General features: G+C 36.1%; 3 protein-coding genes across 4 annotated transcripts in view; all 3 read left to right on the top strand.

Moving 5' to 3' along the window:
* The window catches only part of LOC134651423 (circadian clock-controlled protein daywake-like), a 360,230-nt gene that overhangs the window by 269,551 nt on the left and 62,747 nt on the right, over positions 1 to 27,932 (top strand). The window lies entirely within an intron of this gene.
* LOC134651313 (prominin-1-A) lies at positions 160 to 21,413 on the top strand. Its single transcript, XM_063506373.1, has 18 exons — positions 160 to 1,328; positions 1,609 to 1,664; positions 5,237 to 5,460; positions 9,778 to 9,965; positions 10,669 to 10,764; positions 11,160 to 11,362; positions 11,728 to 11,863; positions 13,116 to 13,286; positions 14,006 to 14,105; positions 14,567 to 14,648; positions 15,277 to 15,440; positions 16,117 to 16,338; positions 17,204 to 17,319; positions 17,769 to 17,959; positions 18,435 to 18,593; positions 20,287 to 20,426; positions 21,047 to 21,103; positions 21,319 to 21,413. Exons 1-18 carry the CDS (start codon positions 335 to 337, stop codon positions 21,344 to 21,346), a joined length of 3,327 nt encoding a protein of 1,108 aa, XP_063362443.1. The 5' UTR covers positions 160 to 334; the 3' UTR covers positions 21,347 to 21,413.
* Positions 24,643 to 27,932, top strand: part of LOC134651356 (esterase FE4-like) — a 30,803-nt gene continuing 27,513 nt past the window's right edge. The window contains exons 1-3 of one of the 2 annotated variants that reach the window (XM_063506435.1): positions 24,643 to 24,843; positions 25,218 to 26,488; positions 27,026 to 27,147. In XM_063506435.1, coding sequence (XP_063362505.1) covers positions 24,664 to 24,843; positions 25,218 to 26,488; positions 27,026 to 27,125 — 1,551 coding nt within the window. In that variant the 5' untranslated portion in view covers positions 24,643 to 24,663 and the 3' untranslated portion in view covers positions 27,126 to 27,147. Of the gene's footprint in view, positions 24,844 to 25,217; positions 26,489 to 27,025; positions 27,148 to 27,932 lie in introns of those variants that run through there. The other variant, XM_063506436.1, reaches the window with a different exon arrangement.

Here is a 27,932-nt window from a genome sequence, read left to right as displayed (position 1 = left end):
TAAATTTATTGCTATCATTATTCGTATTTACCATGGGACTGGTTAAATACTACAATTAGCACTTTAATTGGCAATGGTTTCGTAGTTATTTATTACTCGTATTATCGTATAACAAAGTTAACAATAAAGTGGCATGGCTTCAGACGCGAGACTCTGTTCGCTAAGTACTCTTTACATAATCCAGTAAAGGCACCGTGGCGCGGCTCGATACGATTGTGCAACGTCGCCGGCAGGGCAGACTGCTAAGTGCTACAAATCCTCAGTCCAGTGTCCCGCTGCCTCGCGGCACACTCCTCTAATTCGAAACAAATATGTACTCGTAAACCTCGCAGTGATGGCAACTGTTGCCCTAATTTATACCATCGCAATATTTCTCCTAAATCAAGTTAAGACCGCGCAAATAACGGAAACCGAGTTGAATCCAGCGCTCGAGGTAAACACGTTACCAGAAGGCTTCACAGACGCCATTTTTACCTTGCAAATCCAACAGATCCGGGCGACATCGGAAGCGACGCCCGCGGCCTCCGCCGGAAACAATCTAAATGTCGTTGGCGCCAGCGTACCGGGCGCACAGCTACAGTCGGAGAATTACCAGGCAATTCCAGCAATTTACTCACAGCAAAACAAAAAGGCAACAGAAAAGAAATCTAACGATGAAGACGAAGGAAACGTCAATTTACAAGCCTTTGATCGAAATGTCGCGGCAAGAGAAATGAATGCAGACGGCACTAACATTCAACCTCTGGCCTTGGTTTGGGATAGCTGTATGGAAACAAATTTCAGAGATAATCAAAGAATATCGATCCAGCCACTATTGGATATGGAGGATGCCGAAAACGATTCACAGTTTCAAAAGAATAGGCAAATTGGAAGTATATGGAGCGAAGGATTGACCAAAAGAGACGCCGATAACGCAAATAACTCATTGGCAATAAAGTCTTGGATAGAAAAATACAACAGCTTAAGAACTAGAACCAATGTGCCATTTCGTAAATCGGATTCGTTGCTAATAAGGAAAATAGACAAACCGACTAGTACGGAGATTTCATCGACTACTATGAAAATGATACCTATAACGCGGGAATTATTCGATGAACCCACAGAAACTTTGAACATATCTATCGATTTCGTAGTGACAGAGAACAATATTAGGGCAAGTTACACTGAAGATTGGTTCGAGCCGAAGGACAGGAGTAAGATAAGATTCGGCTTGCAGCCTCAGTCGGATACATATTTGATACCGGCGCTAATGCCGGAAAAGGGGTTCTATCCTTTCGGGTTTATGTCACAGATCTTCGCTATCATTTACCCGTTTGAATTTCCAGTTGGTGAGTAACGTTATATTTCTGAAGTTGGATATATTTACTTTTATTATGTAACTTTATCAATAATTCATAATTTTTGTTAACCAAAGCAAATCAGAATCTTGTCCACCGCCCACAATTTTTTTGTTTCCTTTGAAAATTTACTGGTAGAAAACGGACTATGGCATTAAATAAACCTTGTCTAAAAAGTTCACTATAAAATACGTGTTAATGTGAGTGCATTATCCAAAGAAATAGATACTCGTACTTGTAGCCAATATAACGCGAAAGTTTATAATTGTAGGTCTTGTCAAGGATATCGTATGGGGAAACTTCTCATTTCCTTACTCATTGTTACAGGTAAACGTATTTCCATTTACTGTAGATGTTTGTAGAAAATTGTATGGCGTTGCTTATTATATGGAGCTAGACAAATTATCACATAAAGTCCTGTCCTTAATCCTGCTAACTGCAGATATGCAAGTTGCGGAATGTTTCCAAAAAATTTAAAAACATCCAAGAAAATTCAGGAAATTTTTAATGGAAACAAAGCAAACTTTCACATAAACAGTACCTACTCTTGAAAATATTTACGTATCACATTGTTCTCCATTACATAATACTCTATTTACTTATTTTTCTCATTCTTGGGTAGAAATAGTTAAGTTTTCACTAAAGAACAGTATTTTCATTTTTTTAATCTTTGACGGTAATATGTTATTCTAAATATCTGGGTGACCGAGCTTCGCTCGGAAAACATAAAAAAACTCGAAAATGCGCGTTTTCCCAGAGATAAGACCTAGCTAGATCGATTTTTCGCCCCGGAAAACCCCCATATAGCAAATTTCATCGAAATCGTTAGAGCCGTTTCCGAGATCCCCGAAATATACATATATATATAAATAAACAAGAATTGCTCGTTTAAAGGTATTAGATTGACTGTAAATTGCATTACTTAACTGCTATCACTTCACGGGAATCTAATAGCAAAAGCCAATTCAGTAGATTCAAAACGAAATAAACATCTCAGATGTATACTAAGATAGCCAATCTGAAGCAAATCTTAGCACTCGTTTCCAAAAATAAATGGTCAGCTAAATTGTTAATTTTCTCTTTCGAAACTGATTATTTGAGTAAAACTTTGGAAATCGTTTCGTTTATTAGACAATCCAGTGAATTCTCTTCTAATGAATGGTATTTTATGCCTACATTGCCTGCCTACTAAATTTTGATATTGTTAAAGACAGGGCCAAATAAAAAAATTTTCGGTACTCTAGTAAATAATATTTTACATTTCTTAGGCCAAAAAATTTCCAATTGCGTCTTTTAACGGCATTGTCCATTATTATGAGGACCTTTTAGCACAATCTTCTGTTCGTCTTAATGAAGTTTTGTTATTACCTATATTTTGTTAATTTTTGTGCTAAAATTATTACCTACTTACTTTACTTACTATTCTCAAGTCGTCATGAGTGGGAGAGCTAAATTGCAGCGACGGCGACTGCGAGTCGTTTTTCATGATCTATCTAGCACGAATAGATCTGTGATCTGTGATTAACGGCCATATTCGAACAAAGCTTATAAGACATCACAGCGATACGATACATATCTGTCAGTGTCAAAAGTGACATTTATTCAAATAAAAACGTATACTTTTGATACTAACAGATCGGTACCTATCGTATCGCTGTGACATCTTATACGCATTGTTTGAATACGGCCGTTACATGGATACCCGTTGTATGCACTGACCGACGATCGTACGAATATTCCGTTCCTCTGACACTTTAAAAGGATGGCTTCCGGCAACACGATAGTGCCCAAACCTTTGGTGTTAATGGCTTTGTCCTTAATGCACGCTGAATTTTACACATTCACGCGACACAATGTAATGCAGTTACTGATATTTTTCTCTTTGAAAATGTTGATGAAAATTTTAAAATATAATTTATCTGACTTTTTATTTGAAGCGAGTACCTACACAATAAAACCGCTTATTGAAATCATTGAAGTCAGATGAATATATACAGGATGCTTCCTGTGACATGAGCAATAAATTAAACCGTAGGCTGTACTCCTCAAACTGACCAACATTTGTTCAGCAACTTTTGAAAATAACTCGTGATTTGATTTTTATTTCACTTTAAAGTTTATTCTAAGACGCAATGTATTGCAAATTTTGTTATGTTTAAAGCGTGACAAGCAACGTCAAACACACTGATGTCAGCGTACATTGAAGGCAATATTTATTTTGTATGAAAAAGAGGAAGTCTAAAGGATTCATAATTTTTAAAGTTGCTGAACAAATGTTGGTCAGTTTGAGGAGTACAGCCTTTAGTTTAATTTATTGCTCCTGTTACAGGAAGCACCCTGTATAATATCATTTGATGTTACCAAACCTAGAGTTGTATCGAACATGAAATAAGTATATCTGCCAGACTCTAAATGAACTGTGTAATAGAGTTGTAATATGACACAAATTATTCATATTCAAATCATAATTTTCTTATTTTTAAAACGATTTTAGGTGCCTTGCCCTATGAAGTCGTACTGCAGCTGACTACATGTACAAAAAAGTAATTTCCTGCTTATTTAATTTGGAAAAAAAAAGTAATTTCATGTATTTATTCTGAATGAAATTCGCCCTCCGGGCGCAGTAAAAGCATGATTATGCCGAGATTCCCCTGACTATAGAAAGAGCACATTTTTCTTAACGCAAGATGTATTAGTCATGCCACAATTTTAAAGTAGGTAGGTATCTTTTCCTGAAGTAATTTAAAACGGGGGTACATATTGTTTCTTATGTTTTTTTTTTTGAAGTTTTATACGAAAAGTTAATAATTATACAGCAATAACTGACAGTATCTACAACATAAGTTTTTAAACTCCGACTTTATTTACTAAAAGAATCGCTTTGTGTGTCAGCATTTTGATACCTTACTTATTTACTTGAAGCAAATTTTTGTGGAAAATTATTAAATTAATTAAGTCAATATATTTAGAAATTAAATGATACCGCGTGTTAATTGTATATTGCAATAGTTGTAGATGAAATAATTAATATTAATAGTAATGGATCAAACTTAAGTGAAATAGTAAAGACTGATGTATTTAATAAATAGATAAATATATCAATAAATATTTAAATATTATAGGCCATTCTTACACAGATTGACTAAGTCCCACAGTAAGCTCAAGAAGGCTTGTGTTGTGGGTATTCAGACAACGATATATATATAACCCGTGGAGCGCCCCAGAATTACCGTACTATGGAACTCCTATACTAGTTACCGGCACACGTGTCTTGGTAGGGCGCTCCACGGGATAATATACAAATACATAAATACATAGAAAACACCTAAGACTCAGGAACACTCAAATAAATGCCCTTACCGTGATTTGAACCCAGGACCGCGGCTTCACAGGCAGGGTCACTACCCACTAGGCCAGACCAGTCGTCGAACATTAATAATCTCTGCCAGCCAGAAGCACATTACTTAACAATTCACTACACCTGTATTTTATTTATTGTTGGGGCTACGAACGTAGTAGACAAGTATAAGTAAAGTATATTATATAGTTGTGTCTACTGAGCTACCGTAGTGGCTATTGAGATTGACGCTGTGTTTTAAATTTAAAGGTCACTTAGGTTTTTTTGTACTGAACCACAGACAAGACATCCTCCAGACTGAGCATAGTAGCGCTACCCCCTCTGCCACAAATATACGGTAGTTTTACTCCATCTTCGGGTCAAAGTGTCTTTGTGTGACGTCCGTGTCTTTGAACGGACCAATCACGGCACGGGACTCGCTCACCTCGTCCCCCGCACCCCAGTATTTTTGGCAGCATCGGTTTCAAGAAATGATTGCTCTAAACTCCGTCTAGGGGATTCCTAGTCTATCTACTGAACTAACCTATTATTTTCATTCCAGTCGATCAAAGTGGAATCTACATTCCTATCAGTCATAGTGATATTCTCGTGCATAGCGTTCATTATACCGGCGTATATGCTGATACTGGCGATACTGTCACTGTTCTCAAAATCTGCCTGCGATGATGAAACGGAAACTGGAGCTCTATTTCCTGATGATGAAGATTCAGATTACAATGGCCGAGTCTTGGTGGTGCTTACATTATTTTTGGCACTATTTTGTTGGTAAGTATTTGAATATTACATTATGTTTATTTTTTAGTTATTTAAGGAAGTACGGCTTACTTTGCACTACTTATTTGTCTTGAATTCTTCATTTCCTAGCTGATACTCAAAGGTTGTAGGAAGAATGTGCTTCTTCCTCTAATTTCCTAGTGAGTTTTAATTTGATTCTTCAGTGCAATAAATAATACTTACGGTATCGTATTAAATAGGTATATACCTAATATCCAAACAATTAGATAAGGTCAGGTCAGGGGTAACAGGAACTATGGGGAAAGGTGGACAAACTTAAAAATATTTATTTAGAAAGAATTTTCTCATACGGTTTTTCTTACCCTGAGACAAATAAAGTGTTTCCCTTACCCCACCTGAACTAACTGCTTTTTTTCTACTTTAGTAGGTACACTCAGCTGCAAAATTACATAGCCACTTTATAAATGAATTTATACTCCATGCAATTTTGCTACTCGCTGTACATACCGAAACGAATTTATGTAGATTTAATCTAACCGCCATTTAAACTAAGCTCGTATTCTATTTTAACTCTGTAAATTAAGACATTTATCTACCTATTACATCCTAATCCGCATTCCCAATGTGTCATATTCACGAGAATTTAATGAAATACTCGCCTCGTTTGCGTTATTTCACTTAGCCGCCCATTTTCTCAACGTCGCAACAAACTATATAGTTTATATTAAAAGCAACTTTATGGGACATAAAATAAGATATCATTTTAAAAAGCTGGTATATATTAAATACGAGGTTTTACTATTAAACGGGTGAAATGTAAAGCTGAGAAAACTTAAATGAAGTGCCGACACAGTTACCAATTTTCTCTAGGAAGGGTATTCAGATATTTTTAACATGTGATATTAATTTGATATTTCGCTCGAATTTTATGTATTGGTACGAAGGGTGGACTAATATTAATGTAAAATTAATATTATATGTTTAAAACCTGAATGCACCTCCGTTAAAAGTTAAGGAGCACTTTGACACCAGAATTTGATTTCCTCATTAACAAAGTCATCGTTTAAGTTAGGCTAGCTGTTTTGTAAGTACTGAAAAGACTGAAAAGTTAACTAACAGTCCATAATTCGGAAAAGGCTCTGTCATTCAGAATATACCAGTAGCCTTACCACGACTGCCTTAGCAGTGTCAAACTGACATACATATTCGATAACGCCTGCGTAACTTACTTTCTATACATCTCACTCGCACTAATATGCAATTACGAACACCAGCGAGATGCATAGAAAGTATGTTACGCCTGGTTACGCACACGCTAGAGTATAATGTCAGTGTCAAGTACGACTACCATCAGTTTGGCACTGACATAAACGCCATCGAGAACGTAATTTACTTTCTATACATCTCGCTCGTACTCGCATATAAGTGCAAACGAGATGTATAAAAAGTAAATTACGTTCTCGATAGCGTACATGTCAGTTTTGACACTGTCAGTGACTCATGGTACGGGCTAAGCTGATGGTAGCCGTAAAGAGGGTGACATTGGAAACGTTAGGTATGAGAAAAAACTTAGTAATTTTGTTACATTCCGATATTTTATTGCAAAACTGCTTTACTTGAACCAAAATATGATGTACTTAGTCAAACAACCTTAGTGCATCTTACATTTCTACGAGTATTTTTTTTATCGGGCACCTTTCCTCTTATAAATTTTAAGCGACCACTTTAATAAATCAAACTCACCCCAATGCAGTTAAAAACTCAGTAGGTAGTTATTTTTTTATTTTGCGCTTTCATCATTTTAAATATTCGCAAGACCCATCAAACACCAATCTGCAATAAAAAAGTTATACCGAAATATTAAAGTCCATTTCGGCCTGATTTTGTACAAAAATTGTTTACAAAGTTAAAATAGGGGAAAGTAGTACATCTTCAAATACGAATGATTACGGTCATCGTGCGTACAAATAGTGGGTTCTAGAAACCTTGATTTTTACATAAATCATACTTATTAGACTTTACTTTTATATTTGCCTCTATACGTAGACTTTGTACGCAGTCAACCGCTTGTCATTTTATTATTTTTAAGTGAAGTCAACCTAATTAAATATAGATAAACATATTTTTTCAGATTACACTAAGTAGACTTTTTTTAGATTTGGATATTTTCATGTCACTTCTACTCAGGAAAATGAAAAATTACGAAAACATATGTCTAATTTTCATTAATTTTTTGTTGTAGATATATTGTTACCCTACATGCCGTAGCAATATATTTTAGTATATAAAATAGCTTGTGATATATGCAAAGTATCTGACGTGCAAAATTTTAAGAGCCCATCGACGTGCACACTAGCGCCACTGCTAAATAATCGTGATTATTTAAATTTAACGAAAGATATTTTAAAAAAGGGGGCCGCTACCTACTGTATCTTGTATTAAAGTACCTTTTAAATACATCAAACTAGTTTCTATGTTGCTGGATTCGTCAATCTATGAACTCAAAACAAAAACGGCCGTTTTAACTTTGGACGCATAGATTGACGAATCCAGCAACATAGAAACTAGTTTGATGTAATCAAAAGGTACTTTAATACAAGATACAGTACGTAGCGGCCCCCTTTTTTTAATATCTAGTGGCGCTAGTGTGTATGTTGATGGGCTCTTAAGCAATTTTCAGAGTAATTGAGATAAAAGGTAAACACCCGCGCGACGGTTATATATTCCATCGCAAAATCGCATATATGTATCTTTTGTTTCCTTCTAATTTCCTGGATTAACGCCTAATATTTGAAAATAAGTTACTGTATTAGTCCTCATTCTGTGGCAAAATTCAGCTGTAAACAAGCGCCCAATAAATGTAATCTTGTAAATATTTTTTCCGAGAGAAATAAATTGATACGTCCAAGTTACAAGCAATGAGAAATAGCTCTGATATTATGAGTAAGGTATTTTAACGGCGGTAAAATGTTGTCTTAACTAATTTGGGCGTGTAGGTGCTGGTCGCTCATGGTACAAAAAATTAGTAATGCACAATCGACCTAGTCGTATAAGGTGTGGGTACTAAACGACGACATATATATATATATATATATATAAATACTAACTACCGGGATGCGGGTCTAGAATGCTGTTAAAATTAACTACCTTAAGATTTAAGATTTTCATATGTACTTAAGTCGAACTTGCAACAAAAAACTTTAAGAACATATATGGTATATGGTATTTACTATAATTTAGAGAACAATAAATCGTTCAACGTGTTAAACTCTGTTCCAGTAAGTACCTACATCCGAAGTTCCATTTGTAGTGTTGTACTCACGCCGTGCATTTACTATTTTAGGGATACATAATATACTCGCAATAATGTATAAATAAACAGTAAAAATAATAATATCCGGCAATATCATAAAAACAGATACCTATCAATTTAATTTTCGAGTTATTGTTGTTTTTTAAAAAGGATTTTTTTCTAAAGAGAATCCATTAATAATCCAGGGTACTATTTACCCAGTACCGTAGGTCTGTGTTTGAATAGAGCTGGCGGATACTAATTACTACCGGATCAAAGTGAGGAACAATATTGACTTATAAAATAAAGCAACGAAGCAACGATGCTATTTTGGACCTGTTTCGGGGTCTATTAACCCCATTATGAGACAATTTAGACCTTAGCGGCAAAGAGAATTAAGTAGATACAGAGTGTTCTCTTCATAGTCAGGTTTTGAACTCGCTCTTGTCTCTGTTAGCGGTAACCATCATCTTCCTCGCGTTGTCCGCCACGGCTCATGGGAGCCTGATGGGGTCCGCTTGGCAACTAATCCCAGTGATGATGATGAGTGGCAGCGTGGGCACTAGTTTTTACGAAAGCGACTGCCATCTGACCTTCCAACCCAGAGGGTAAACTATTGGGATTAGTCCGGTTTCCTCACGATGTTTTCCTTCACCGAAAAGCAACTGGTAAATATCAAATGATATTTCGTACATAAGTTCCGAAAAACTCATTGATACGAGCCGGGGTTTGAACCCATGACCTCCGGATTGCAAGTACGCTCTTACCGCTAGGCCACCAGCGCTTTTTAGTACGTTTACCTTGCTAATGTAAACTATTTTTGTTATATTCAGTATAGTTGCAAAAACAAATTTGAATCATTGTATAAAAAGCAAGTCTTGCAGTTATAATAATTAACAAGTTATCTCCTTCTTCATGGTTTTATCTACAATTATTTTCTAAATAATTAGTTTCAGTTTATAGCCCTGAGTCATAGGACTCCATTACTTAAAGATTGTTTTTACTCTTTGTCTAAATCTGTGTTGGTGACCTGCGATCATCTCTTGTAATTCCAGCATATTCATATCAGGCATGGCGCTGAGCAACGAGCAGGCTGCTGACGCTGCCGCCGACAGTCGGAACATGGTGAGCTGCGCGTGCGCGGACATAGCGACTTGGCTGACGGCGTCGGCGCGCGAGCTACACCACACTCTCGTGCCGCCTATGAATATCGTAGTCCATGCTTATAGACAGGATTTGAGAAGTAAGTATTAGATGGTACACTAGTAAAAAACTGGGTGCGCTGACCATCGACTTAAAAAGATTGCGCTTTTAAGTAATACGAGGAAGTTATAAACATGTAAAATAAATAATTCATTAACTACCAAAGAAGCTTTACTTTTCCTGAATGGCAATATTTAGAAAGTGACAAAAGTCTCACTCGTTTCCCAAGCACAAGCACTTTATCCTCCTTTTTACCAAGCAAAATTAAATTTAAAACAAATAGAAATATAGAACATTTTATATAAGTATATATTTTTGTGACAGTTAGGTATTTTTTCCTTGCGTATTAAAAATCATGGTTGCTTCATTCATTGCGACTTGGCTTGCCACATCTGTGCACGAGCTATGCCACACTGGTGTCACCTCAAGATATTGTACCTACCCAGTTCATGTTTATCTTAGACAGGTCTTGAAAATGTTTGTTGACATAGCGACTTGACTGACTTGAAAAATATAAAAATATTGACAACCACAATTATCACACCCCATCTGAATAATGGATCTTTTACAATGATTTGACACTTCGAGAGTTAACATGATTAAATTAAATTTTAGTAATCTAAACCGTTATAATTTACCTACAAACCAATTCGAAATCGGTCGGATAGCGTCAACCAATAAAAATCGGGAATGGAAGCGTAAACATCAACAAGTTTATTTGTAACTGGATTCATTAATTTCAGACGTGGGCCCTCTCCTCGGGGAGCCGGTTCAACAAGCCATCGCGTCTGAGAGCGGCATCGACTTGGTGCTCGATTCGTTGGCTGATATCATCTCAGGTTGGGTTCGCTTTGATCGTTAAAGTGTGCTAGAACGGGGTTGAAAAGAAATCTATGGCTGGTTTGTTTATTTTCGGATTCAGCGGTTGATTTATAGATTTGAAGTGTCTATGATACGATACGAGTTACGTTAGTTAATTTGATTATTTTATCAATAACCACGTTTGTATTTTATTTTATCTTCAGTCCGCTGGTTAGTCGTGATTCTGCTAACGAAAATTAATGTAGGAAATAAACAAAATAAATTGATTGTAATAAATTCATATTTTCTGTAGGTATATGTTTTCTTTCTGTAAACTTATATGAATTATAATTGAGAAGAAGTTCCAAATATTTGTCAGTAAATTAATTAAAATGTGTGCTGTACCTATACCATAAATATGAAAAACTTTCAGAGAGCGAAGATATCGCTACGAAAATAGCGTCCCTCCGCGACGTCAGCATCCGGGCCGGAGCGCTGGCTTCCACCGCATCAGACCGAATAAGGGATTTAACCAAACAGCTGGCTACCCTGAAGAAAAACTGCACTCCCAAAGACGCTCCGCTCTGTGATACTATTAACACGAATTCGTTGGAAATACAACTAAAATTCGACTTGGTTTGTAATTTGTATGTAGATTAAAATCGAAATTAAATTTCATGGTTAAAACTATCTGAAAAGATTTTTTAACATCTTAATGTGTATGCAAGAAGATTTTATTATGCCTGTTAGGTATTGTAAATTTTGTTGCAAGAGGTTTGAGGTACATACTCGTAGGTATAGATAATTTTAATTTATATATTCAAAACGCTCACCTATTGACCAATCAAAACTTTTTTATTAGTGAAAAATTGTATATTCAGAACTGGGAGCGGGGTATATTTATAATTATGGAGAAGGGATAACGGTCAATGGAATACGTGGACAGTTTTTGGACACAACGTTTGTACAGAGTGCTTAGTCGCTGTATCTCTGTATTTCAGATACTCCGTGAGCAGCAGCTTCTCGAGTTGCGCACATTAGGAGTGGAGAATCTGACCCGTGCCATATCAAACGCCCGGCAGGAGTTCAGAACGCTGCCACATGCCATATCCACGCAGACGACGCAAGTCAGGGAAGGTAAGATTTCTATAACCCATCTGACGAAAAGGGGATAGTAGTAGTATTTTTTACTCTAGGTCTGTAACCAAAAAACATACAAGGAGCTGCACAGACACAAAGCAAATGTTAGGTAATTTGAAACCCCCATAATCGATATCCCATAGTTAATGAAATTAGATATAAAATAATCTGTAAGTAAGGCAAATTTAAATCATGATGAATATACTTTATCAGATTATCTTATTCTTCTTAGCCTTTCTCAGCTTCGTGGGCATAAGACTCCTTCATTCTATGCCATATTTCTCTATCTTGGGCTCGCTCTATCATATTATTTCCCGCAGTTCGTTTGATGTCGTCGTACCAGCACACTTGTGGTCTTCCCTGGGGAAGCTTTTCGCCCTATGGTCTCCTTTTCACAAAAACCTTGCACCATTAGCCATACTTTGTGATGGCATGACCATGACCATGATTCATTTCCATTTAAGATTATTTGCTATTTGTGAGATGACATCTATCACCTTGCTTTGGCTCAGGGACTCTCAGTAACGCCCCGACTTTTTCCTTTCAATGCTCTTTAGGCTACAGTTAATCTATTGAGACCGTCTTTAGGTTTCTGCTCCGTATGTTAGGACTGAAAATATACACTATACGGCTACCATCAGTTTGGCACTGACATAAACGCCGTCGAGAACGTAATGTACTTTCTATACATCTCGCTCGTACTCGCATATTTGTGCAAACGAGATGTATAGAAAGTAAATTTTCTCGATAGCGTAAATGTCAGTTTTGACACTGTCAGTGACTCATGGTACGGGCTCTGGTCGTGTAAGCGAGCTTTTTGTTCCGTCTTGATATGATTAAGGCAATTTTGGAGTAGACTGCCCCAACTATTCGCCAATTAATTTCGTTAGTCTATACGGCTACCATCAGTTTGGCACTGACATAAACGCCGTCGAGAACGTAATTTACTTTCTATACATCTCGCTCGTACTCGCATAATAGAATAGAATAGAATAGAATTATTTTTATTCGTGAGCACAAACACAAAAAAGAAAATTACACAAGCAGAGAAACATAAAAAAGGAGAAGGTGCCACGAAATGGTCTCATCTCAGCATATTAGTGCAAACGAGATGTATAGAAAGTAAATTACGTTCTCGATAGCGTAAATGTCAGTTTTGACACTGTCAGTGACTCATGGTACGGGCTCTGGCTGCCTTTACCCATAACACATACTTCTGCACTATTTCAATAATCAAATTACATTCCAGCAATTCTTCGTGACATAGAAGCAAAGAGACAGACATTGCAAAGCGCCGTACGGATACTAAGCGACATGGTGCGCCATCTAACGGCGGGGCTCCACAGCGTCGTGAGGCAGTTTGATTCCGCGCTTGTCAGGATGCAAAAGTACGAGTTCTGGAGGTGGACTATTTTGTTGGGTGAGCATGCTATTGGAAACATTTATACAATGTATCAATTTGTAAATTATGTTTAACTCACGTGTTAACTATTATAATAGGTAACTTTATAAAATTCCAAGTTAAAGGAAACGTACCAAATAAAAAATTAGAAAGAACGGCCATTTCACGTCATGAAAGTATTTATGAAATAAAATCAGCCAAGTAAATAGAATTACTAATGTACAAACTGTACAAAGTGTATCTGAAGGGTCCACGGAAAGAACATGTCTAGTCACACTAGTGACATTTTGAGTAATCGCGGTTTTAAAATTTGGAACAATGTCAAAACGTATGGTAATTCCGTGACCAGGTATTATTTAACTAAAATAGTTATTTGTACAACAAGAGATCAAAGTTTCATATTTCTTCGAGTGCTTATTTTGAGTCCCGTGCAAGCGAAAGATTCTATAATACGCTACGCTCGTGAATCTAATTTAGAATCTTGAGCGTAGTAAGGGACTCAAAAGCGTTTTGCTCATTGTTTTTAAGAAGCAAAGTACCCTTGTTACAGTGGTAGCAAAAGATATAACTAATAGTTCATTAAGAGCTCTTCATTTTGAGATAAAAATCTAATTTTCCGTAAAATGTGACTAGACATGTTCTTTCCGTGGACCCTTCATCTGTGACGGTCTTAGCTTTGAGAAAATCTGACGCCTAAAAATAAAAAATAGCAACAATAATATATTTTTTCATTTTAGCGTGCGTGGTGGCCGTAGGCTTCGTGATGATGCTTGTGCTACTCGCTCTGATGTGCGGTTGCGGCAACAGTAAGGAGCTTGCTAAACGAACTTTACAGATGTAAGTTTTAAGGTTTTAAGACTTTTAAGTGACAATAATAGGGTATTTTCCTACTAGTCAAATCAGTTTCTTTTATAGAACTGTCAAAACGATTTGCTAATATGGAATGTATATGAAACATTACATCGTGAGGTCACGGTCAACTCACCTACTTTTTATACTTCTATCCGATTTATTAAATACACTTGTGCTTAAAAATAACTGCTATGTTTTTCTAATAATTATCTGGTGCTTTATTTCATGCATGATGTGAAATAATTTATTTTAAATGCAGGAAAATACCCTATTTTCACCCAATCATTCCATTAATTCGATCACTAAGTATAACGCAAATAATTCAGTTTATATGAAAATCTTATATACGTTATAAAATGTACCTACATCGACCTGCGAACTAACCACTTTTATTACCTAGTTGCGCGAACAACTTGCCATTTACATAGTAGTGATGAATGTTTCAGATCGGCTGTCTGGATGTGTGCTGCGTCCCTTGTTTTATGGGGCGTGATATCCGCCATTTTTGTTATTGCGGGACATGCTGAGGTAGGACCCGCGTCGCGTAAGAGCGAGCTTGTGTTTTTAGGGTTTCCTTTATTAGGTTAGGTGTACCTACTCATAAAAATAAATGTTTCAATGAATTGCTTGAATTTTCACAATTTATGTGTATGTGTCACAATTTATGGGTATCATAACAAAGTTTATTGTGGCATCCATGAAAGCTACGTTTCAAAATTAAATTCGTTTGATAGTATTAGTGTTCGTATTACGTCGTAAACAGCGCCAAAATATTAGACCAATGTTCGCGCCTAATGTTAAAAAATATGTTGTCACCATTGTTTCGCAAACGCCTCCAACATTTCATAAATCTTTAAGTTTTCTCTGAATATCTAGACGTATCTCTAAACTCTAAATAATTTTAGGACATTTCGTTGCTCGTTTGATTTTAGGACCAGTTGAATCACGTCTTTCCACCCTACAATTTAAATTTTTAGTCACAATTAGTCAGAGTAGGAACTTACATGAAAATAAACGAAAGACATTCCTGTCGGGGCTCTACTATTTTTTAATTATTAATTTGTAGATACTATATCCATTTACGAAGTTTATATTACTTATTACTTTTTCATAAAACTACATACCTACCTTCCTATAAAATATGACTAATTTCCAGGTTTTTGTGTGTCGCGCTCTTTGGGACACGCCGCAGTACCAAACTTTATCAGCACTCCTGGACCGACCCTCGCCCTTGCTTACAGATAAAAAAGGGATTTTCGATGCGTTATTCTCGGATCTCGAGAATATTACTATTGATGTGTCCGTCAAGGATGTCCTTAGGTATGTAAAGTGTTGTGTGTTGTTGTTAGCCTTTGAAATCGTTAATAGCACTCCCATCAAACCCATTTTCATCCAATATTCAAACGAATGAAAGGTATCCTATACAGTATCAACACCACCGCTGTATCTGTCAATTTCCTTGATAGAATGTTATATAATTTCGCGGCAGTAATGCCGCAGCGAACGTCAATCGTCTATCGTAAAAATGAGTACCCAAATGGCAGTCACGAACAGTGCTAACGGTTGTTTCTAGTTCATTCAATATTGTTTATCCAGATTTTAGCCCAAGAGGGAAAATATTCCAGATATTTAATAGTCTAGGCGTGGGTACATGTCGACCTTTGTCAACCTGAAAATAAATTATCTTTAGACACCTTTAGGCTTGCGTACATCATCTGAGGGTGGTGTTTTAGATATTGGCTGTTAACTCGTCGATATTTATACTTTATAGGTACCTGTTTAAAAGAGAAAAATAAACGTATCACCTTTCAATCACTTGGAATCTCTATTGCGTAGCTAAACGCGTGGGCCAATTCCAACGTACACTGACATCTGTTTGTATTATATAAATTACCAACTTTCCTTTATATTATTATTAGAATCATTTCATCAAAGTTCTTTAACTTCTTTATATTCGTAACATAATATTTTTTACCTGTTTGTTTGACATTTATAGGGATTGCGAAAAGGACCGGCCGGCATATATAGTGTTTCAATTGGACAAAGTTTTGGACGTCAATAAAGAGACGTCATACTTTGAATGGGCCCAACTGCAGATGAACTTAGAAGGTCTGACGTCATCCATTGACGTCAGGTTGTTGAAAACAATCTCTGTCGAATTTAACAAACTGCTGAATAGGATTTTGCAGGTGTCTGATGTGAACTTATCGAAATACAGGTAAGGTTTATATTTTATCTTTAGACTCATGTCCAAATTCTAATACAAGCTTATACAATACCACCACACAAGTTCGTTCTTTGGACCATTACAGTCAACCGCGCAAAGCGCATAAATGGATTGTATTATCGATCTACCTACGTCGACATACCTATCCTTATCCTAAGACATTTTGTTAATGCTTTTGGAACGCTGCGATGCGTGCTTAAGCTATTGTCTTTTAGATCGACACTTTTTACGTCTCTGGTGTTACCCAAATGTCTCTGGAGTTACCAAGAAATCACGTTTTCAATTTAATATTTAATTACCTAAATTTTAGGTCTATCAGATTACTAAATCCTACAAGATCAGAGAGCAAATCGCTTATTTTAAAGTATAACATAATTTAATGTAAAAATATTATTTACATATTATAAGCGAAATATTCTATTTAAGTGACAAATTACTGAAATTACAATAATAATACATTTACAGTATTACAGGATCTTTTAGTGTACAGGATCTTTTAAACATCAGACGTAGATACTGTACACAAGTACAGAAACCATTCCGAGGAATAATTATTAAATCCTTACCTAAGTCTCGGGATTTTTTCACAGAAGCAATTTTAACAAAGTTTAAATCCTCTTCTCGCAAACGTAGTTATTAGTACCTACTTTACAAATTATTTAGAGATTAAATCTCACATAAAGACTTTTTACTTTAATAACATCAAGAATTTTTTTAAAACTTTAACGACTACGAACACGATGGGTATTACGATATGAATACCTAAAAAACTTTGAATTGATTACCCAAGAGGCTGTGAGATACAAAGTTTTCTTTTGAGTAATGAGTTTTCAAATTAGATTTGTTTTAATTTCAGGATGGAATATAACGGGCCGGTTGTTGGCAAAGATTTGCCCTCTTTAGTAGATCAGTTAGAAAACATTGGAGCACAAATATCGGACTTGACGACAGCTGGCAGATTGGAAACTTTGGGTAACTGCATATTGCATTATGTCCGTCCGTCCATCTGTCTGTCAAGGCCCTTTATATCGGAAACGCGTGGAGTCTCGAGTTGAAATTAGTAACACATACTCAGGTCTACAGTCTCTAAAAGCAGAGCTGTGGAAAAATCAAACTTCTAAGTTCATCGTAAAAAAAAGACACGGCCGTTTAAAAAATGTAAAATTCGACACTCGAGGGAATCAAAATTGATAGGGTACTTCCCGTTGACCTATAACTATGAAATTTAGCAAGTAACATCGTATTACACTACAAATACAGGGATAAATCTGAAAACTGTAAAGAAAAAAAAATATAAGTAGTTAAATTTGTACGGAACCCTCGGTGGGCGATTCGGACTCGTACCTGGCCGGTTTTTTATTCTTACTAATGCATTAACCCTGTCCAAGCCTCTTCAAATAAATTGAGTACCTTTATTTCAGCAACAAGAACCAAACGATTGCACATCACGAATGTAAAACCACTAGAACAGCTCCGAGCGGACGTGGTGTACAAACTGACCGAGCTGGAGCTTCAGCTGTTGCCATTCAGGAGGAAATTGAACATATCACTCAGCCACATCTATACTGCGCAATACTATATCGACAATCAGGGAGAAAGCATTGCTCATAAGGTAATAAAAAAAACACACTTAACTGATTTGCAAGACCGAAGTGATCCCATAAGTGTACCGCGAACAAAATTTTGTGCTGTATGTACACTAAAAAGTAGATGACTTTTTAGTGAAATGAGAAAAATATCTTTAATATTACCTTTGACATAAAATTGCGCGATCAGGGGTTTTAATCCCTTGACTCTTAATCATTATCTTCGAGCTAAGAATACTTAGGTAAGAAGTACTGTTTAGGTATTAAGAAATGTATCAAAAAAAATCAAAGTACCTATGTAGATTGTAGGTATTCCAACCCCACACTGAGACAGGACTATGTACTCCCTCTGGTCCACGAATGAACAAGAATGATTCAGAAGGAAATCTCTTGCGCTTAATAACTTTATATAGTTTGACCTATTTTTAAGTTTTAATGGTATGCAATAAGTGACAAGACAACAAAAAGATGATTAAGTACAATGGTCTTTTTGTTTTTCAGAAAGTAGCAATGTACGTATCTCGGTTGGTATCCCACGTGGCTGGCTGGCGAACCCATGCACTCACAGCGGCCGGAAAGCACGCGGCGCGTTGCCGACCCCTTTTCACCGTTTATGACGCCGCTAGGTCTTTGCTCTGCACTAGATACATCGGGTCTTTGGTAAGAACTTATGTCGATTATGTATCTCGTCAATTTATCGTTCCTTTTTTATGTTGGTATCATAGCACTTACTTAATAAAATATTTTTACGGTAACTTTGGCTAAAAAATAAGACATCGACAATTAAATACAAAATCTAAGCATACATACAGACAGACAGGGAACCTCAATGAATTCCCAATCCAAAACATTTTAATTTAATTTAATCTGTTCATTTAGCCTAGCTGGTCTCATTAAAACTCGTAGGTAAGCTTGCTTAGCAGATTTTAGCTTAATCTATATAACTTATTTCTCTTTGGCGCAAACTGCATCTGAACAAACGCTAAACGGTATGAAAGGCTTCAATGTCTGAAACTAGGTTATTTGTATGAGGACTACTGTGTTAGTTGCATTTTATTGGTTTAACCTAGATATTTACCTATTAGAGAAGTGAAATGAAACTAAAATAGACACTTTGTTCTTTATCCGACGTGCAGAGTAGGGTAAGCGGGTCTATGTGTTTTTCAGAATTGTTGTGACAATAGCTCTTTTTGTGTCGTTCTAGTAAAAAGATAAGAAAAAATATCTTAAGTATATTTTAGAAGTGCGTGACGGAAGCGGTGTCTTTGCCTACACATGGAATTAGCAAACATAACATACGGCCCAATTCGAACCATGCTGATAAGATGTTACAGCGATACCATACCGATCTGTCAGTGCTAAAAGTGACGTTATTGGTTGATGTGTGACGTGATACTTGAAGGACCTACTTCAGTGTGGCTACCACCAGTTTAGCACTGACATAAACGCCATCGAGAACGTAATTTACTTTCTATGCATCTTGGTCGTACTCGCATATTAGTGCGAGCGAGATGTATAGAAAGTAAATTACGTTCTCGATAGCCTATATGTCAGTTTTGACACTGTCAGTGACTCATGGTACGGGCTCTGGGTAAATCAAATTTCTTGTCCTCATCGTTATTGTTGCGTTCTACTGGGCTATTCTGCTGGTTGCATTCGAATATCTTAGTAAACACTAATATTCAATTTCTTCTAAAAAGGAACTGTGCTTCTTACTCGTAATTATCTTCTAGTTAAGTAATTAGAATTAGCTGACGGAACATTATAAAAATAATTGAAGTATTTGATTATTTAATAATTGAGGGTTTCTTAATATTTCCATAAACATTTTACGATAAAAGTTTGGACGCGTCAAAGACACCCTGAATTAATTTCTTCTGACTACTGTACTAATCCAGCTTCCAATTCCGACGTAGACATTATTATACAAAAAACCGGCCAAGTGCGAGTCGGACTCGCGCACGGAGGGTTCCGCACCATCAACAAAAAATAGAGCAAAACAAGCAAAAAAAACAAGCAAAAAAACGGTCACCCATCCAAGTACTGACCCCGCCCGACGTTGCTTAACTTCGGTCAAAAATCACGTTTGTTGTATGGGAGCCCCACTTAAATCTTTATTTTATTCTGTTTTTAGTATTTGTTGTTATAGCGGCAACAGAAATACATCATCTGTGAAAATTTCAACTGTCTAGCTATCACGGTTCGTGAGATACAGCTTGGTGACAGACGGACGGACGAACGGACAGCGAAGTCTTAGTAATAGGGTCCCGTTTTTACCCTTTGGGTACGGAACCCTAAAAATATATATTTTACCAACCAGTAATAAAACCTAATTAATCTTTCTTTTTTTCAGCATGGCTGGTGGTTCTGCGGTCTCCTTTTAGGCGTGACTTGGTGCACATTCCTGACTCCACTCAGTGTGAAGCTATGGCGAACTTACGGACGGAAGATCAGGGCCCGGGATGCCCTGAACCTTACTACCTTAGGATCAGGGTATGTACAGCGAGCTGCAAAACTGCACAGACACATAATGGAATGTAATTCTATTATAAAATAGCCATGCACTTTTGCAGATATTTTAAAATGTACCTACAATCATTTCCTTTTCATATTTCCCTTACATTTCTAATCAGTTTTTTAAGTATTTTGTACAACTTTATATAGGCAGTTAAAATATTATTTTAACAGATCCTTAATTATCAAACATTGTTATAAACTTGTTGAAAACTTTAAAAACAAAGTAGAAAATAATTAAAAAAAAAAAATCCTTAATTGATGTTGATACAAAGTTTTTTAGAAATCCTCAAGTTACGTTCGTTAAAATTTGCCCGAACTAAAATTTCACAGTTCTTCGTGGCGTAGAGGGTACTCATGTTTTCATGCTTTGTTTTGCTTTCAATAATATTGCTACGTCATAATAAAATTAATAAATTGCTATGTATTTAGAACGTAAAAATGGCTAGAACTCAATTCATTTATCGAGTGTTATTTACATAAAACACAATTTACACAATACATTGTTTGCAAATAAGTGAATTTATTTTTTGCCGCAGCCACGTAATTTTAAATACGTATTTTATGATAGGTATTGACTTGTTGATGAATTGTTTTAGACAAATAGAGACACCGACAACAGCACTGTGCGATGGCAGCAATTGGAATACACCAGCGTAAATATACGTTATTTTTTAAAGAGCTGATTTTGCGACTTAAAATGCAGGGATCCATGCTTTTTCCTAAACTGAACGTATTGTTTTAATCTAGAAACATTTGTCAATTTTCCTCATTTTCCATCATTATGGATCATTGCCCAGAAGAGTCTTCAGATAAAAACATAATATTGGTATGACCACCATCAATCTCACGGCTTATTTTTTGTTTTCAGACCGCCCCCAAGAAATGACAGCTGGTGATGGGATGTAAAAAATTGACCGTTCTTTCACCTAAACGTAAAACGCAGAAGCACAATGGTGACACTTAGTGTACCTAAGGCCTGAGTGGACGCTCGAGTTGGGCGTGCAGCGGGGCGGGGCGTGCGGCGTGCATGTTAAACAAATGCTAGCGTATAGTAGCGGCCTTAGGGCACGCTGCTCAAATTATGTGAGCCCGACGCCCCGCTGCACGCCCCGCTGAACGCTCCGCTTCGAGCGTCCACTCAGGCCTTACACTTATACCCAAAAGATGTTCCTTGATAACTGCCAAACTATTAGTCACTCAAATAATCCTAAAGATTTTATAGATAGCTTTAGTCTTGTGTTTGCATTTTTATTTAACGTGACGGAGAGTTAGGGTCTTGTATTTAGGCCTATAAGTATAAGTATTATATTATAGCCAAGACTTGGAGGCTTAGAAATCGTCTACGAGTACGAGGCTGATTTTCACGATATTAGATTGAATTTTAATTTTAGCATCTACATATATATATATATATAGATGTTGGTTGTTTTACTTGACATTACCTATGTATTTATCTGTAGAATAATATTTTACCGATACCTGTTTTTTTTAAGATTTTTTATTGCTATTTATTATCGTAATGTTACCTATAATTTTAATGTTACATTGACAGAATTAAATGGCATCCAAACCTTAATCGTGATGATTCATGTTGAAAAAACTGATTTTTTTGTAATGCCTAGTTTTGTGTAAAGTTGAGAATATTCAAACTATAGTATTTCATTTCACTAAATAAATTTTAAGATATCTCGCAATTCCTCTGTTGTCGGCAATTGGAAGCGCTTGACAATGCGAAAATATTATTACGTCTTTAACATAGTACTAAATTTAAACGTAAAACTTACAACATTATTGTCTCTCGTTCTAGTATGTACAACTAAGAGGATTTTGACCTCCGACTCCACAAACCGCCACTCTACGCTTTCTGAGTAATTCTGAGCCACTTCACGCCGGTTGGATTTTCCAAGGGCGTATAAATCTTCTACAGTATAGGTATTATAGATAAACTAGGTTAAAATTGGAATAACCTGACATCCCACCGACGACCGGTCTGGCCTAGTGGGTAGTGACCCTGCCTGTGAAGCCGCGGTCCTGGGTTCGAATCCCGGTAAGGGCATTTATTTGTGTGATAAGCACAGATATATGTTCCTGAGTCATGGTTGTTTTCTATGTATTTAAGTATCTGTATATTATATATATCGTTGTTTGAGTGCCCACAACACATGCTTTCTTGAGCTTACCGTGGGGCTTAGTCAATTTGTGTAAAAATGCCCTTTAATATTTATTTATTATTTATTTTATTTATCCCAAACTTCTTACTGACGGCCCCGATACATGCAAGTATAACAGTGATTTGTCATAGTAGTATGCAAATACTGACGATTATCGAATATGTTATTTTCAATGCTTGCCGGGCGCAACGTCTCTGATAGACCAGTGTAGGTATCTGGATCTCAATTTTCTACGACTATACTGAATGTACAGTACCTAAGCTACAGAGATAAGAGATAAGTGACCCGCGCTGCATAGACACTTGTTTGCAGGGGGGTCACTTATCTCTGCAACTTACTGTACTAACCTTTAATTTTACTATTAAATGGATTTTAAATCGCTTTGTTAATATATTTTGAATTGAAATTATTTTTTGTCTGTTAGATCGTCCCCAGATATTTTTATTTATTATTGACATGAAACGTCAAATCATTAATCAAAAGAAATTTCAATCACTATACAGTGATTGAGTGAAAAGAAATTACAATCACTATACAGTCTTCCGTCAGTGAGATGATATTTGAGAGCATTCACCATAACGAAACATACAATAAAATTATGTTTTACCGATCGAGTATGATTTTCATTTCACCGAGATAAGAAAATTGATATAAAAAAATGTTTAATTGAATCAAAATAACAAAAATTGTGACTAAGCTTGATTAAGATGTGTCACTAATAAATTTTAAGTCATGAGTTGAATAATTTTTACAGAAAAGCACGTATATATATTTACCCAAGTTAGCATCGCCTTATAAGCTATGTAGTATGTATGTATAATTAGGTTACGTAAGCCAAACAATTGGCTATTCACAGCGAATTTTTTTTAGAAAGCCACAACTAAAGTAGTAACAATATTATACGGTCAAGTTATAATAGCCACCATCCTACAGTCGCAGCAAAACATTTATTTCGTGAATTAGGTAGCTGTGCGTTACGCCACATTCGATGTGAACCATCTATCTGCGACCAACCGGTTAACATTTGTGTGGCCTTAGATCTAAAATATGTTACGCCACTCTAGTTAGATGAAGATCGGCTTATTGTTAGTAAAATGGGTACTATGCAAATGCATCGATTGATTGAGATAGCAACGCATTTTTCTTTCTCATGATCTGGAAGTGACTTATTGTTTATCTATGGTGCGAAAGTTTTATTTTCCAAGTATGTTTCTTTTTTCATGTTTTTCGATTAGCAATGAAAATTCGGTTCTAAATGGATTTTTTGTGTCAATTCCATTGTGATATTTAACTCCCGATTCCATCTCCAGCATCTGCTCAAGAATACTACCTAATCACAAGTTTTTTTAGTCATGTAATTTTGTACATAAATACATTAAGTTATATTAGATCTGATTTATATTCTAGGTATAAAATATTAGTGTGAATAGACCTCACAATCATCGTATTGTTAAAGAGTCTAAAAATGTGTAAATTAATAATTTGCTAAACGTGTTATACCGGAATAACTCTGATTATGTTATCTGACCTCACCAAAAGGGCAAATACTATTAATGTTTATAAACCTATTTAAATAGTAATTAGGCGTGCTACACAATAGTAAATAAATTAAATATTTTATTGTAATATCAGTAGGTAGGTACATAATAGTACATAATAGGTAAATGCTAAGAGACGTTAAAAATCATTGTTATATATCCTATGAACAATATGGAATCCTATGAAGCAGCTGTTCCACCGCCGTAGATTAGCAAGTAGCGATGAATTAACTTTGCGCATGTTTCGTATTATAAAATGTTCTCAGTGATATCAGCCAGCGAGCAATTATTTAGACACATAATAATGTTTTATGTATATAATATACTTATTCATAATAATACTTAGACTCAATAAAAGTAATAAAAAGGTTCATTAAATTATACCACGTAAAAGCAGCTTTAACATCTCTTTCATAAAAGATAACTTATCAAGTCGGTAACAATTACTTATATGTACTTAAGTGCGACCTAATTAATGATTAGTATACCTAAGCCGTCTGTGCAATGCGGTCAGGAAAACATGTAGTTTTGTTTACGTTAGTCGCGATGAACTTTATCGAACAGCCCGCACCAGAGGTCACCATCGAACAAGGGACTTTGAGCGGAAGGATAAGCGAAGATGGACTGATATTTGAGTACCTGGGGATACCTTATGCGACTACTAATGAGAATGCACGGTTCAAGGTAAGATTGATTGTGTTGTAGCCGGATTATTAGTAAGCCAAATTCGAAGTCTAAATTACTTTGTTTATACCTTTACTCCTAGTGGTATATTCTTATTACAAATAACCTATTTTCATCAAGCAATCGCCTAATTTGGGCTGCGTTAAAGCCAGTTTTTTTAACCGTTTTCAGTAGGTATTTGAAAAGGAGGAGGTTCTCTATTTGATCGTGTTTCTTGATGATTTTTATTGATGATCTTGTGTTTTTTAAATGTCAAAATCATCAAAAAACACGATTAAATAGAGAACCTCCACCTTTTTAAATACCTAGTGAAAACGGTTAAAAAAACTTTCACTCCAACTGCAGGTTCCGTCAAAATTGTGTTGCTTTTCTAGGCTCCACTCCCGCCACCAAGATGGAAAGGAATTTTCAAAGCCACAGACGACTCTACGGCATGTCCCCAGAATAACTTCATCGTCATCAGGGGTACAGAAGATTGTCTCAAGATTAACGTATTTGTTCCAGCTTTTGCTACGAAACCGTTGCCCGTTATGGTCTTTGTTCACGGAGGGGCATTCTTTCTTGGAGACGGAGGGAAGTTTTTTCTTGGACCAAAGTTTTTACTCAAACATGACGTAATAATGGTTACCTTTAACTACAGAATTGGGGTTTTGGGGTTTTTATGCTTGGGTATCGAAGAAGCTCCAGGTAATGCGGGGCTGAAAGACCAGTTAGCTGCCTTACGATGGGTGAAGGGGAATATAAAGGCTTTTGGTGGTGATAGTGATAACGTAACAGTTTTCGGAGCTAGTGCTGGCGCAACGTCTGTGTCGCTACTGATTGCTGGCGGTAAACTAGATGGCTTGGTCAAGAGAGCTATCATTCAAAGCGGCTCTTCTCTTGCCCATTGGGCAATTACACGGAAACCCTTATGGGTCGCCAATTATGTCTTAAAATCATTGGGGTATGACACCGAAGACCCATACGAAACATACAGTATTTTAAATAGCATGACATACAAACAATTAGCTTCACTACCTCATGATAAACCTGTAGAACAATATCTCGATACTCAACTAATTCATTTGCCCTGTATTGAAAAGCCGTTTCCTGGTACTGAAGCTATTATAACGGACTACCCTTACAATCTTCTTAAAAGAAATCCAACAAATATATCAATTATTCATGGAACAACTGATCAAGAAGGTCTGTTTTTCATTTCGTACGATACCCTTGATACAATTAATTATAGAAATGGAAAGTACTTGATGGCGAGCGATTTAGTGTTCCAAACTAACGAAGAAGCTGCTAAAGTATCTAAAGAAATACAAGATTTTTATTTTCTTGAATCATCTATTAGCATGAAGACTGCAATGAATTTATCAGAATTGTATAAGCACCTACACTTTGAAATGCCTAGTATTTTTGAATCACAAGTTTTGGCTGAGGCAAGCAATGTTACGTTATACAACTATTATTTCAAATACTCGGGTAACAGAAATTACCTAAAATTTGCTCTAGGTTATCATGAAGTAGATGGCGCATGTCATGGAGATGACCTTTTGTACCTCTTCGATGCTGTACTTTGGCCTTTTAAAATAAATGAAGACGACAACCGTATGATTAGACGAATGACTACAATGTGGACAAATTTCGCGAAATACGGGTAAGTCGTGGCATCATCATCGGCCTAGCTAATTTAGATTTCACTGTCACTTTTACAACGATTGAGACAAATTGAATCATACTGCACAGTGCACACATTAAGATCCGGACGGATCCGAATGGCTGTCCAGCCATTGCCATTACAGACAGCCGTTTAAAGTTTAAAACATTCCTGGAACTGCTCATCAGGTTTTATATTGACTTTATTCAAATATTCCGTTTAAAAATAATCATGAGGGGAATATGAAATGTAATTTCGCATGACGGAAATAGGAAAACCTATAAAAAAAATTACAAAAATGTACAAGTCGAACAATTTCGTAAGCATTATAAGAGCTTACGTGACAGTGTAGTACACCACTGACCAATAAATCTAACGCAATCTAACGAGCTAGCGAGTAATGAAATTAAATTAAATTCTGTTGAAGAGGATTCAATAATAACTATGTAAAAGATAAAGCCGATTAATTGCAGAGTAGTATTAGCCGTTACATCACCGCTACGCAAATATAATTAAATATTAGTTATTACATTGCAGGGACCCAACACCTACTACTACAAAGGAGCTCCCTGTACGCTGGCTGCCGAGTAACAAAGACAACTTAAGGTTTCTGTACATAGATAGCGAGCATGCCTAGTCCAGAGGCATACGAAATGTGGAAAAATATATATCAGAAATATAGAAAGACTGGATTCTGATACACCAATTGTATAAGTGAAGGTAAAATATATCATACTACCATATTACATGCGTATTTTCTGTGACGAATGATCAGACCGCAATACCTGACAAAATCTAAACTTGGACTTCCGCAGAAAACAGAGGGGCGTTATTGTTTTATACTGTCTCGGTGGTGATTCACTAAAACTAAAGACAAATCTGGTAATAACAAAAGTTTGTGTATTAATTAAGTTATACCCATATTAATACATGAATAAGTATACCTACGAACAAACTTCGGTTTTATCATTAAAATTTATCTTTTTACGCAACAATAATTATTGTTTTGTCTAACGAGAACCATTTAGTCCTAGAAATCTCATTAAGATTGACGGATTGCTGAAATACAAGAATTTGATAACGTAGTTTTACGACCCAAGTTGCTAATAACTTTGGGCGTACCTAATCTCCTAAGAAAACACTAATTTTGGATTGCACTCACTGGATATTGCTACTAGATATAAAGATTTTAAGTAGGTATTCTACAAACTTTTCGCGTCACATCATTTGGATACATTATGAGTGAGATGTCTTTTCTGAGAACACTTTCAAATGTAAATCAATTTTTAACTAGCAGATACTTGGAGGATACAACTAAACGGAGTAGCCATTAACAGGCTTTCCCCTCTGTCGAAAATAGGCGGCCAACGGTCATACACAATGTATGGACTGACGTTTATCTGACATGGCTATTTTTACGTTACGCATACATTTGACGTTCCCC

The sequence above is a fragment of the Cydia amplana genome, chromosome 10 (assembly GCF_948474715.1).
Source record: "Cydia amplana chromosome 10, ilCydAmpl1.1, whole genome shotgun sequence".
Classification (NCBI taxonomy): Eukaryota; Metazoa; Arthropoda; class Insecta; order Lepidoptera; family Tortricidae; genus Cydia; species Cydia amplana.
The sequence above is the reverse complement of the archived record's forward strand: the minus strand, read 5'-3'. Positions and strand labels throughout refer to the sequence as shown.